This window comes from Ostrea edulis, chromosome 8 (assembly GCF_947568905.1).
Source record: "Ostrea edulis chromosome 8, xbOstEdul1.1, whole genome shotgun sequence".
Classification (NCBI taxonomy): Eukaryota; Metazoa; Mollusca; class Bivalvia; order Ostreida; family Ostreidae; genus Ostrea; species Ostrea edulis.
The window spans coordinates 11,362,066-11,376,198 of record NC_079171.1 but is presented as its reverse complement, the minus strand read 5'-3'; the positions used below and the strand labels follow the sequence as shown (position 1 = coordinate 11,376,198).

Here is a 14,133-nt window from a genome sequence, read left to right as displayed (position 1 = left end):
TCAAACGTCTTATATATTTCCATTTACAAAATACTGCAAGATGTGTCCTGTTTCTTTTGAAGATCTTTTTTCTGATTCTGCCACCTTTACCCCTACAAGCTAGGCGACACAAAATATTGTAACTATTTCTTTTCTTTACGAATTTAAAGTACTATAAAATATGAATGAAGTAGATGATTACAATTTTAAAATTGATTACACAATGAAAGCTAACTTTGAAATTATAGTGGTAACCTTGTGACAATTCCTTTTAATGTAATATCTAATATATAACTCATGCAGAGAGTATGAATTTCCAAGTAAAGGAGTTTACTTAAATAAAAACCATATTTCGGGTGGATGACACTTTTTTAAAATTACAATTTTCAATCTATTTTCATATCAACTGTTGAAAATGAATTGCATTCAATCTCAACAGCTGGTTAAAGTTCTTGTTAAGTAATCCAGACCAGGATTTGAAGCTAGATATACCACAAAAGATTATGGTTGCTTTACCTTAAGCTACCTGGATTTGAAACTGAGAAGAACCTTCACCACTACCATGTTTAGATCTTAATAGTCAAGAAACAGATCACATTGATGTTGTCAATACTTTAAGTAGATTATGTCTATCGTAAAACCGAAAAAAGATTATTTTGATTATGATGAGCATTAGAATATGACATTTATACGAACGATGTCCTTCATTAGAATACAAATTTGTGAAAGTGTTAATTTTACTATTGTTTTTCCCGTAGGTCAAAGAGGATGTAACTTCACCTAGGTCACGGAGTACAAGCTGTGGAATGCAAATAAAGAGAAAAGAGTGAACTATTAGTAAGAAGCAAACGACAATAAATCGAATTTTTAAAAAAAGATTCGATATTACTTTAAGACAAGGTATTGTAAATCAATGTAAGAGATGAGGAAATATCTAATATATAACTCATGCGGTGGCATATTCTTGCTATAGTACATTATTGGGATGAAAATAATTTGTTGAAAATTATCTATTAATTAAATGCTTGTTTAAGATGATTAAGCAACGAAGAAGCAATATTTTAATTCACACCTAGAACATTGCAATATCTACATTTTTAATGATATTTCAAGAAGGTCAATAAATAATGCGTTTCTAAAAATAAGTTGTTTCTTTAAAATGTTAAATGTATGCATAATGATAATTATTTAAGATGTATATTGGCCACAAATATTGCTGGAAACACATAAAATGAATGAAACATGAAGCTGTAACAGACTTCACAGCAATGACAGCTAGGCAAATTTTTCAAACCGTCATGTGCCGATCATCTTATCAGTAAAGTTATCAGGATTGCATGGGGGTTAACATCCACTAATTACAGTTAGACTTAGACAGATATGATGTGCAATATGATTGCTAAGAGAAAGATAAAGTTTACTAATTCTAAAAGACACTTAAAAAGAATTCCCCCTTTTTTGTATGGATGTCAAACTATTTCAACAGCATAAACTTTAGTTCGCCTTTTGTTAACCGTTGAAATTAAATTGGAATTTCCATAGATATCATTTTGATAACAAATTAATAATTGATACGTACACGTATTCAAAAAGACTAAAGGATAGTTTAATAACGAATATCTAAATATTTTATCTTAATGTACAATGTATTTCCAAGTAAAAATGTTTGCTTAGATAAACACCGTATTTCAGGTGGATGACAAAATTATTTCAATTACAAATTTCAATATATTACAAAGTTCAATCTATTTTCATATCAACCGTTGAAAATAAATTGCACGCAGTCTCAACAGTTGGTTAAATTTCTTGTTAAGTAATCCAGACCAGGAGTTGAACCTAGATATACCTTAAAAGATTATGGTTGCTTTACCTTAAGCTACCTGTATTTGAAACTGAGAAGAACCCTCACCACTGTCATGTTTTGATTTTAATAGTCAAACAAAACATATTACATTGATGTTGTCAATACTTTAAGTATATTATGTCTATCGTAAAACTAAAAAAAAGACTATTTTGTTTATAATGAGCATTACAATATGACATTTACACGAAATAATTCGTTCATTCGAATACAAAATCAATCTAAATTACTCTATTTAAGTTTTGTCATTGAGCTAAAAAAGGATCCGTGGGTCAAAGAGGAGGTAACTTCACCTAGGTCACGGAGTACAAGCTGTGGAATGTAAACAAAGAGAAAAGAGTGAAGGAAGCAAAAGACAATAAATCTAATTTAAAAAAATATTTCGATATTTCGATATCACCTTAAGACAAGGTATTGTAAGTTAATGTAAGAGATGAGGAAATATCTAATGTATCACTCATGCAGTGTCATAATATTGCTATAGTACATAATAAGGATACAAATCATTCGTAAAAAAAAATATGTATTTAATGCTTGTTTAAGAGAAACGGACGATGATTAAGCAATGAAGAAGCAATGTGTTGATTCACACCGAGAACATTGCAATATGGTGGCAGGGGACAGTTTCTTTGGTTTTGAAACATGTGGATAGGGGGTATACACCAAAGTCAGATTATGACAGACTAATGAAAAATCATATTTCCCTTTTATGTCAATACTTGTATTTCATATTAGTGTAGTTAATAAATTATGACCCTAAATTACATGTAATCTATAAATACTGGTGCTGGTGCACAAAACATGCTCTGAGCAGGTTCCCCTTTTTTGCTTTGATTTTCCCTCATTTGGGCTAATCCGCACCACCCCCACACCATCACAGTACCAAACATGGGGATTTAGACACTGTGCACAATCAAGAACACTATCTGCCCTTCTCAAAAATCTACCTCTCATATGGGGCCATCCACCTTCCCTCACAGCTACAGACCTTTTGCTAGACCCTGCATGTTTTCACCGGAATTTCTTCAGCAACTGACCACGTGTCTTAGTTTCGTATTTGCACCCATCTATATGCTAGGAATCATGGTGACACCTACATGTTGTATATCAACATTTTTACTAAGCACTCAGCTACATTTGACATGCATCCTAAAATTATTGTATACATTTTTACACATGTAATATCACTTCAAATACAGGGTAATTCCATTTTTTGAAAAAGTTGACCGGGCCTATAGTGCGAAACTGTCCCCTGCTACCTTTAAGAATTCTGACATCTCATGTCATTGACGTCAACTCCCATTTTTGACAAATCTGACTTATTCTGAGTGAAACTACACCAATACATCATGTCGACCGCCCTAAATGTGTACGCAATAAAATTATTTAAAAACCCTACATTTCTGTGTATGATGTTTTCATTTTAGAGTGATGAGAGTGTTCGAGTAAGATCCCTGTGCCTAACAAATAATATTACAAGTATATTGTATCTATGGTAAAAGTGACCTTATATGTGGTGCTACATGCTGAACATGTAATCATGAGAACCTGTGTAGAAAATGATGGATTAGAGAGAGATAAAGGGACATAACTGCTCTTAAAATCAAGAAAATTTCCAACTTCACTGTCTACTTCTTTACATACTGTATATGTATAGACCTGAAATATGCTCTAATTAAGTAAACAACTCCCCAACAAGATTTTGAATACCTGTTCTCTTCTTACATTCTATTCTATGCCATCCTAATAGTGAAAACTAAAGATTCATGCAATTCAGTCAAATGTCAAAGGGGAGGTGGCTTGTTTACAAGTACCACCCATAAATGACAAAATGGTGTTAACTGTGTTTTTTGTGTACAAAATGTCTCTAAAATGACTTATTTCTCTATCTGCAAGTATTTTTTCATAAATATGTATCATGGTGCTGAGAAGAAATGTGATCTACTGTACCTGAGACCTGTCAATCAGTACAATTTGTTAATTACATGTAGAACATGTAAAACTACATGTAATCTATGTAAAAAGAATACACAGTATATGAAGTACCCCAAATAACATTATTTTAACCACTAAGCTTATTTACATGTACTTACATGTCACTATGATACTTGACCAGATTCTGGTTTTCCATAGTACTAAAGCATAGCTTACCCCCCTTGACTCTGTTGTCTACCATTGTGACACTAATGTGATACATCTATTGAAATAAGGGGTTGTATTACATATCTAATACATTTATCTTGATAATATTAATGAAATTGACTGAATTCCATGGGTTTCAAAAAATGCCATTCTCTTAAAGGTGGCAGGGGACAGTTTCTTTGGTTTTGAAACATGTGGATAGGGGGTATACACCAAAGTCAGATTATGACAGACTAATGAAAAATCATATTTCCCTTTTATGTCAATACTTGTATTTCATATTAGTGTAGTTAATAAATTATGACCCTAAATTACATGTAATCTATAAATACTGGTGCTGGTGCACAAAACATGCTCTGAGCAGGTTCCCCTTTTTTGCTTTGATTTTCCCTCATTTGGGCTAATCCGCACCACCCCCACACCATCACAGTACCAAACATGGGGATTTAGACACTGTGCACAATCAAGAACACTATCTGCCCTTCTCAAAAATCTACCTCTCATATGGGGCCATCCACCTTCCCTCACAGCTACAGACCTTTTGCTAGACCCTGCATGTTTTCACCGGAATTTCTTCAGCAACTGACCACGTGTCTTAGTTTCGTATTTGCACCCATCTATATGCTAGGAATCATGGTGACACCTACATGTTGTATATCAACATTTTTACTAAGCACTCAGCTACATTTGACATGCATCCTAAAATTATTGTATACATTTTTACACATGTAATATCACTTCAAATACAGGGTAATTCCATTTTTTGAAAAAGTTGACCGGGCCTATAGTGCGAAACTGTCCCCTGCTACCTATACAGGGAGGTCAATCAGTAATGCATACATGTGCTTCTATGCATCCCTGATAACTTTACTGATAAGATCGGCACATGATGTTTTGAAAAATGTGCCTAGCTGTCATTGCTGTGAAGTCTGTTACAGCTTCATGTTTCATTCGTTTTATGTGTTTCCAGCAATATTTGTGATCAAAGTACATCTTAAATAATTAGGATTATAAGTTGTTGGGAATTTATGTAAAATCTGTCCAATTTATTTTCAACGGTTATGAAAATCGGATTACAGTTGAACATTACCGTAAAATATGTTGACATCCATACAAAAATGGTTTTCTAATTAGGTAAATGTGTTTTAGAATTAATAAAACCCTATCTATCTCTTAGGAAAATTGAAACATTTCCTTTTCATATCATTTGTTTAGCTGTAACATTTTGGGAAACATACTGGTATATTGGATGTTTGTATCTTTTAAAACACTCTCGGCTTGAATTTCTGTAAATATCATTAATGTAAATTATATCATGACTATATACAGTTCTGTCCATAAAAATCATAATGTATACATACTCACATGCTGTAGTTCTGTAATCTAACACATCTAGAACCGTGGAATATAAATCCGTCGATCGAAATCATATCTCATAAATCACATGTTCTTATATACATCTTTTAAACATGCCCTGTTAAATTCGAAATTGCTAAAAACCAGACCAAGGCTAACTTTTCAGTCGCCATTACTTTCCTTTTCTGAATATTTAGTGGGTCAAGCATGCGTCGTAGTCTCGAATTATATATATAAATAAAACGGCTAAAATTGAGCATTCATTTTTCGAAAATCGGTGATATCTTTTTTAAAGTACATATATATCGAGGACAAATTAAGAATGATGCAAGCAACATTGCCCAATCAATATCTTCTAAACCTTTACGTCGACATATATAATTCATTTAAGAAAGAATACCCCAAAAAACCGACGTTTGCCACTAACTGTCGATGCAGACGAAAATCATCGAGCGATCATATACGTGAGAAAATACGGTGCCCTCATAAACCAATCTGTTTCTAAATTATACTTCATCAAAATAAAACTTTAAAACTTGAATTTAACTCTGACAAGAAACCTTTTTATCATGATATTTAACAATCTTATCTAAATGAACGATTTACAGCGTTATAGCGATTTAAAAACCAGACATAATGGCAATCCATTTTATGCTACTATGTTTTGTTTGCCACTGAGTGACATTTCAGACCGTATTACTTGCCATCATGCAATACGATTCGTATATATATATATATATATATATATATATATATATATATATATACATAGTTAAGAGATGAGACAGAAATCGTAATCATAAAGAGATGTAAAAATAGTAAGGGTTATTACGCAGATTACAACAATTCATTATTTTAATCGTTGGGGATTTTCACTATCAGTTTCTCATCTGCGCTTCTAAATGAAAGATGGGTGGAAAAGTAAATGCAGTCTTCGGATTGTTTCTAATTCAAGGTAGGTTTTACATTAGTTATAGATCAAATGTTAATCATTTAAAAACACATCATATATCATTATTGCTTTTGGTGCCGATTAAAATATGCTGCTACCGCTACACTCTGATAGAGTGGGATGTAATGTTTTATGGAGTGATATAATGTTTTATGGTGTGATATAATGTGTTGTGGTGTGATATAATGTGTTAGGGTGTGATATAATGTCTATGGTGTGATATAATGTTTTATTGGGTGATATAATGTTTTAAGGGGCGAATATCAGTCTGTCTATCGATTACACACAGACTAGGGACATCTAAAATATAATTTAGGGGTTTTCCTGGTGGTTTAAGGGACATTAACACGATTTGAGTTGAAAATCAAAAATGAATTCCATTTTTAATGTTTAGAATGCTTCACTAAGGTATTTTGTATGGTTAGGAAAAAAATGAAAGTATGTTGCCAAGGTAGAGAGAGATGCAGCTTTCACAATTCTTTAATATACAAACAAAGCTCGTGCTGTTTTTGTTTACATGGGTTGAATATACTAGGAATATATTTGTTCATAGCAGCGTTTTGTTTTTCAATTTACAACTCAATTCTAAGAAAAATTAAACAGTTTCTAGTGTTTGTCACATCTCATTTTGTTTTAAACATAATAATTTCTATTAAGCAATATGAATGTAAACAAAATACACGGCACCGGCCTTCTTTACATTAACAAAGAAGTGTGAGTGCCGTATCTTACTTGTAACTCTAGAACTGACATTTGGTTGACTATTAGAAATACTGTAGTTAAGCATTGTACCACACAATAGAAATGGAGCAATGCAATTTGAAAATTTTCAGCTCAAAACGTGTCCCTATCCCTGTAAATTAGTTGTCTACCACAGTGATGGTAGCTACCTATTACTTTGTATAAAATTGATTTGTGATCTGTAAATCTTATATGTTTAATTTTTGATTTTATATTGTTTAACGTCCCTCTTCAAATTTTTTCACTCATATGGAGACGTCACCATTGCCGGTGAGAAACTGTAAGATTTAGGGTTATGCTCTGCACTTACGGCCTATAAACAGGGAGGGGTTTCATTGTGCCACACCTGCTTTAACATGGTGACCTGGTTTTTTGCGGTGTCGTTCGAAGGACTAGCTTGAAAATACGAATGTATATTTAATTGTTGGGATGAAATTTAGAAATTAATTTCAAAATTAAGGATCATGTCCCTTATGCGTATCTCTTATCTTTAGACGAATTTCGCTCCAGTTTTTGGCACTCTAGTTTTCCTCGTAGCTCTTACAGGTATTTCGAATTTCCAAAATTTCGGCTTCAGCATCACTGAAGAGACATTATTTGTCAAAATGCGCATCTGGCGCATCAAAATTGGTACCGTATAAGTTTTACATGTATCTGTGTTGACCACGCTGGCAAATGCATCCTGATTACTGTCCAAAAGGTACATCGTATCAATGCATAATAAATATTAATTAGCAAGGAAAAATCAACAACTTAGAACTCATGTCTTATCCATCCATGATCTAACATCAATATGTAAGACTCACTGCGGGTGTGACCGGTCGACATAGGATGCTTATTTCCGCTCGTGTCGGTAAGTGATAAAGTTTCCTAAATAACTTTCGGAAGTTCGGTTAATCATAAACATTACATTTATTAATGGTCATGTTTTACTTCCTTATTCATTTGACTTCATGTGTACATAACTCTGTGTTGTTGATGTTATATATATATATATATATATATATATATATATATATATATATATATATACTCTAAACACACTATATATATATATATATATATATATATATATATATATATATATATATATATATAAGACGGAAATCGTGATATTAAAGAAATATAAAAATAGTAACGGTATATACGCAGATTATAACAATTCATTATTTGCATCGCTGGGGATTTCCAATATCAGTTTCTCATTTGCGATGAATGGAATAGTAAATGCAGTATTCGGATTTTTTCTAATTCAAGGTAGGTTTTACATTAGTTATAGATCAAGTGGTTATCAGTTAAAAAACACACAACTCATCATATATCATAATTGCTTTTGGTGCCGATTAAAGTATGCTGCTACCGCTACACTCTGATAGAGTGGGCGTAATGTTTTATGGTGTGATATAATGTGTTATGGTGTGGTATTATGTTTTATGGTGTGGGATAATGTGTTATGGTGTGGTATAATGTTTTATTGGGTGATATAATGTGTTATGGTGTGATATACTGTGTTATGGTGTGGTATAATGTGATATAATGTTTTCAGGGGCGAATATCAGTCTCTCTAACAATTACACACAGGTTAGGGACATCTAACATATAATTTAGGGTTTTTTCTGGTGGTTTAAGGGGCATTAACACGATTTGAGCTGAACATCAAAAATAAATTCCATTTTTAATGTTTAGAATGCTTCACTAAGGTATTTCTAATGGTTAGGAAAAATTGAATTTCTGATGCCAAGGTACAAGAGAGATGCAGATTTCACAATTCTTTAATATACAAATAAAGTTCGTGCTATGTTTTTGTTTACATGGGTTGAATATACTATCAATAGATTCGTTCATAGCAGCTTTTTGTTTTTCAATTTAAAAGTCAATTCTAAGAAAAATTAAACAGTTTCTAGTGTTTGTCACATCTCATTTTTTTTAAACATGATAATTTCTATCAAGCAATATGAATGTAAACAAAATACATTGCACGGGCCTTCTTTACATTAACAAAGAAGTGTGAGTGCCGTATCTTACTTGTAACTCAACAGCTGACATTTAATTGACTATTAGAAATATTGTAGTTAAGCATTGTACCCCTCAATAAAATGCAATTTGAATATTTTCAGCTCAAAACGTGTCCCTATCCCTTTAAATTATTTGTCTACTACAGTGATGTTAATTTCTTGTTACTCTGTATAAAATTGATTTGTGATCTGTAAATTTTATGTTTAATTTTTTAATGTTATATTATTTAACGTCCCTCTCCAAAATTTTTCACTCATATGGAGACCTCACTATTGCCGGTAAACAACTGTAAGATTTAAATCTATACTCTGTGCTTACGACCTTTGAACGGGGGGGGATCTTTATCTTGCCACATCTGCTGTGACACGGGGCCTGGTTTTTGCGGTCTCATCCGAAGGACCGCCACATTTGATCACCTCATACGACAGAAAAGTGGTACCGAGATCCTATTCTACCCCTAATCCCCATGAAACCGATTACTTGTGCTGACAGTGCCAGTATCTACTAACAAACAATAGTTGACAGCAAAAATCATATTGCCAACGCCGATCAAGCATTGATGATGGAAATTTACCTAATCAAGGTATGAGGCCCACGATGGGTTTTCCCAGTCTACATAGGATACTTACTCCTTCTAAGCACCTGATCCCACCTCTGGTATGTTCAGGGGCCCGTGTTTGACCAACTATTTATTTCATATTCTTTGTGAGATTTATCACTCTTCGTTATTTTCGCATATCATTCCAATTGGTCCTGTTTAACTTTTGACATATTTATTTCTCTCTTGAAGGAACATTTGCAACCCTGCTAAATGTTCGCGAAATAAAAAACGGGACGTGCCATTTAGAAACATTAAAAGTAGACATTTTGCTAGACTGTGATGTGAGAGAATACCAAATACAGATCGTATTCAACAACACCCTGGTACAGTGCTCTGTTACTAGTGGCGAACCACAGTGTCACGTGGACAGCTCAGCAAACTCAGTGTACAACACAAGCAGCAATATCATGACGTTCAGCACACAATTCAACCACACAAAACACGCGGGAAAAAAGATGTGGATTAAGTCTTCCTGCACCAATGGAACGGAATATGTGCCACTTTTACCTTGTGGTAAGTAGAAATAAGTGATTCTGTCAATAAATACTATCTTTAACAATGAAAAAAAGTGAACATAACGGACAATCATCAATATGATAAATCCTATAAAGAATATGAAATGTCGAGCAGGATAAACAGGTCCCTTGAAACACCAAAGATGGGATGATATATCTAAGAGGAGTGAGACTCTCAGTTGACCGGTTACATCGACAATAAACTTTCTAGATTGACCAGGTAAACGGTGTAATGCGTAGTCAAAATATGTATGTAAAGAACGGTCAAAATATTGCTTTTGATAACTTATTACTAAACCGGGTATGTCTTAATAGCATGCTTCATTAGTGCTTGGATACGATCATAAAATTCTTGTCTCATGTTGTTCACCGTCTGTTTGTAAATTGAGGAAATAACGTTAGGATATAAAACAGAAGACAACAACTAGTAACACATGACAGTCTACAGGAGGGCGAGTCTCGTCAAACCTGAATCAAATTGAAATTCACTTGAGTTCGTTCTTCATTCTTAATTTTGAATGCATTTCCCAAATACATATTCTTTAAAATATAATAATTTTGTTATATTTATGACATAGTCAATTAACATGCAGAGTCTGTTATTTATTGTTTAGTCTCAGGCTTCAAAGCACACGCTCACCACAACACCACTCACGTGATGATAGCTTGTGAGCACTCGTCCTTTAATGATTCGAACACCGGAATACGGATACATGGTAACGAGACATTGTCGAAATGTTCATGGAACAAATCATCTCAGGAAAACATTTGCACCTTTGGGGCGACAGGTAAGAAGTGTCTGTACATGTCAATTTCACTGCTACCTATGCTAGAAAATGTACTAAATATTCCATGATGCACAGCACTAAGTATTGTAAACATGCAGCAGGTAAGATTTCACGATATCTCTATTACAGGGGATGGAAATATCGCGTTGTTTCTAATTCTTTGCGATTAATTGTCAATATTACAATTTCACGCCAATGAAAATTCTCAATATTTTTCAGCTCTGGCGGATGGCGTTCAATATACTACCCCGTATAAACAAGGAATGAAACTCGCCTGTTCATTGGATGGTCAGACTATTCCGATCTCACCACAAGCAGAGAATAACAAAGGCAATGAAGAGAGTCTTAGTTTGCCAAACTTTACCAACGATGCTGTCAACGGGAAAGTAGGTAGTTTCTGAAATGAGAATGAATATTGCATTGATTGAGAGAAAAAAATAAAACGAACAAAAACTCGCCAGTATAAATCTTTGAAATTCCCAGAATAAAATACATGTAGTAAAATATTTTGAAACATATTCCATACGAGGATTGCCCAACGACAATCAATATTCGTCATTTTTATTTTCAGAGGAAACCCAATCTTCAGCGAGCGAAAACGAGATGAAAGTGCAGACTACATGCATCCTTGCTGTTCTTCTATATATCGCTTGAGATGTATTTGTATGAAGAAACCTTTAAAAACAAGTCAACAGGGGGTGGTAACTGGGCACCTGGTTTCACTTTTAGGGCGGCAAGGGTTCGTGTTTGCCCTTCTGCTAATCGTACATTCTGTATGCGAGTTACAATGGGATTTATCACTGCTTTAAACAACATGTTTTGACTCCATGTAAATGTGTATGCCGTTTCCCGAGTAAAGAATATGCATGTTCATATCTGTTGAATAAACTATTTATTTTGTCAGTTTTTATCAAACGTATAATGTTTTACATAATTTCATGTTGCCTATCTCTACAACAATATTTATCGGATATGCACTCATCGAAACAAAGCAGAGGATCGATGAGGTATGACAAACGCACCTGGGTATATTTTGCTAAGACAAAATATTAATGATTATGACGAACTTACTTGGTAAGATAGGCCTGTCTAAAGTGCCTTCAGGTCACAGATAAACATCGGTATTCAGGAAAACGATTACGATTACGATATACTTCAAATGATAATATGAATGTAAAAATTGAACCACAATATTTGTTGTATACTGTGAAAATAAAAAAATAAAAATTTAACAATTTTGCTGAATGACTGCTTGTACAAGAGAAGGAAAAATATTTTTGCGACCTCATTTTGAAAAAGAGGCTTCTGGTAAACACTACTTCCTTATCTACATTAAAACATATCCATTAATCACATCGTGTCACACAAAAACCATGATGTTCACAGGGATACAGGAAGTGGGCATCCCACGTGTCTACCTCATCAATATAAAACTCACAATATCTAGATATTCATTAATTACAATATATGAATATTCATTAATTACTGTATATGACTATTTATTGGAGATAAAGCAGGGAATCCGTTAACTATGGCAAACACACCTGGAGTCATTTAATTACAACAAGATAGAGAATATGAAAACATTACAACGGATTTCCTCGGTAGGGTCTCATAGCAATGCCTGTTGAAGGTGTCAAAAGAGATTTCATTATACATCAGTATTCCGGAAAACGTTTACGTAATACTTTCAAAATCCATTTTTGACACTCTTGTTTTCCCTTAAAATTGCTCTACCAAGTTTATCGTTATTTCGGATTTCAAACATTTCGGTTGAGCATCACTGAAGAGACATAATTTGTCGTAATGCGCATCTGTTGCACCAAAATTGGTACCGTATCAGTTTTATATGATGATATACGTATTGAATCATAATAATTGTTGTTCACTTTGAAAATAACAAGATCAATTCGACTTGTCGTTAAATGATTGCTTGAAAAACAGAGGGAACAATCCGCATAAAATGAAAATAGAAACCAGAGGTGTGTGATTATGCGATATATTTGCCTGACATTGTTGTTTTTGTGTTACAGTTAACGACCTTCGTTATAAGAGGGGTTCTCGGATCCTCTACTTACTTAGATAGTCTAAACAAACTACATGCATAATGTGTTCTCACCACTTTAAAACTCTTGGCGCAGATAGCGACAGTGAAAACTTACACGCCGTGCGTTTATATTATTGCATGAGTAATTACTTAGATCGAGTTTCAGGAAACTTTCTGTGACTAATTCCTCACTTTCCATCTATAGGAAATACATGAAGGAAATGTAATTTATCATAGGATTAAAGATTTTTTTCCAAGAATTGATCAATATGCCAACTCTGGACATTTTACGCACAAACTTAATAGAAGTGCCAAACATTTATGTTAAGTTTGTCAGTAAAATGTCCGGAGTTTTTGCATCGATACATTCTTCAGATCAACGTTTGATTCTTATAACAGCATTCCGTTCCCTGTATTATGGATTTCAAACATTTGAATAGCTTCCCCGCACTATGTTATTTGTTTCCCGTCGTGTATGTATAGATAACGGTTTTGGATTTATTGATGTGTAAGTTCTCGTTTAGCGTTATTTTTGTCCAATCAAAACAATTGTGTCAAATAACATTGGAGTTAAAATATTTTTAATTTGTAAAATAGATTCTCCAAAACCATTTAACATTATATCAAATAAATCAGAAAATCATGCTGGTATGAAATCAAAATTGAAATCTACAAACTGTTATTACAATAACTTTTAACTTAATCGGGATTATCTACCCTAAGTTCTCTTAAGAAGCACGTACCCTAAATTTATATCAGTGATAATCCCATTATTCTAAATGACATCGTTGATGAATTGAACACTGGTCCATTAGACACGTCAAGGGACGTCATAGAAATAATTGCGAGGAGATACACACCGCCATGCGGAGCTCTTATTTCAGTACATTTAGTATGATCCCTGGGTTACCCAATCTTTAGTTTTTTTGCTTAATTTTATGTTTTGCCTTGTTTGCATCACTTAAAGCAATACAAGCTGAAACTGACGGTATTTTTTAAACTATCTAATTATGAATCATTTACCTCCTATCGATATAACTGATATAATCCCAAAGACCTAAAGAATAACTCAACAAAATAAACACGGGAATATTATTTGAGAGCATACCTACAATGAGCATTTCGTATAAGCCAC

General features: G+C 33.5%; 1 protein-coding gene across 4 annotated transcripts; it reads left to right on the top strand.

Annotated features, from left to right (window-relative positions):
- The first annotated feature begins 6,152 nt into the window (after window positions 1-6,152).
- On the top strand, window positions 6,153-12,187 carry LOC125661838 (uncharacterized). 4 transcript variants are annotated; one of them, XM_056146897.1, is made up of 5 exons: window positions 6,153-6,293; window positions 9,838-10,161; window positions 10,778-10,951; window positions 11,171-11,337; window positions 11,523-12,187. In XM_056146897.1, exons 1-5 carry the CDS (start codon window positions 6,248-6,250, stop codon window positions 11,556-11,558), a joined length of 747 nt encoding a protein of 248 aa, XP_056002872.1. In that variant the 5' UTR covers window positions 6,153-6,247; the 3' UTR covers window positions 11,559-12,187. The 4 variants fall into 4 exon arrangements, with proteins under 4 accessions (XP_056002872.1, XP_048749920.2, XP_048749919.2 ...); XM_048893963.2 differs by having other exon boundaries at window positions 11,171-11,341; XM_048893962.2 differs by lacking the exon at window positions 6,153-6,293 and adding an exon at window positions 8,185-8,288 and having other exon boundaries at window positions 11,171-11,341.
- Window positions 12,188-14,133: the final 1,946 nt, after the last annotated feature.

Coding starts and splice junctions, on each gene's coding strand:
- LOC125661838 (XM_048893963.2), top strand. CDS start 6,248: ATGGGTGGAAAAGTAAATGCAGTCTTCGGATTGTTTCTAATTCAAG. Junction 10,162..10,777: donor TGTGCCACTTTTACCTTGTG/GTAAGTAGAAAT, acceptor TTTATTGTTTAG/TCTCAGGCTTCAAAGCACAC. Junction 11,342..11,522: donor TGCTGTCAACGGGAAAGTAG/GTAGTTTCTGAA, acceptor TTTTATTTTCAG/AGGAAACCCAATCTTCAGCG.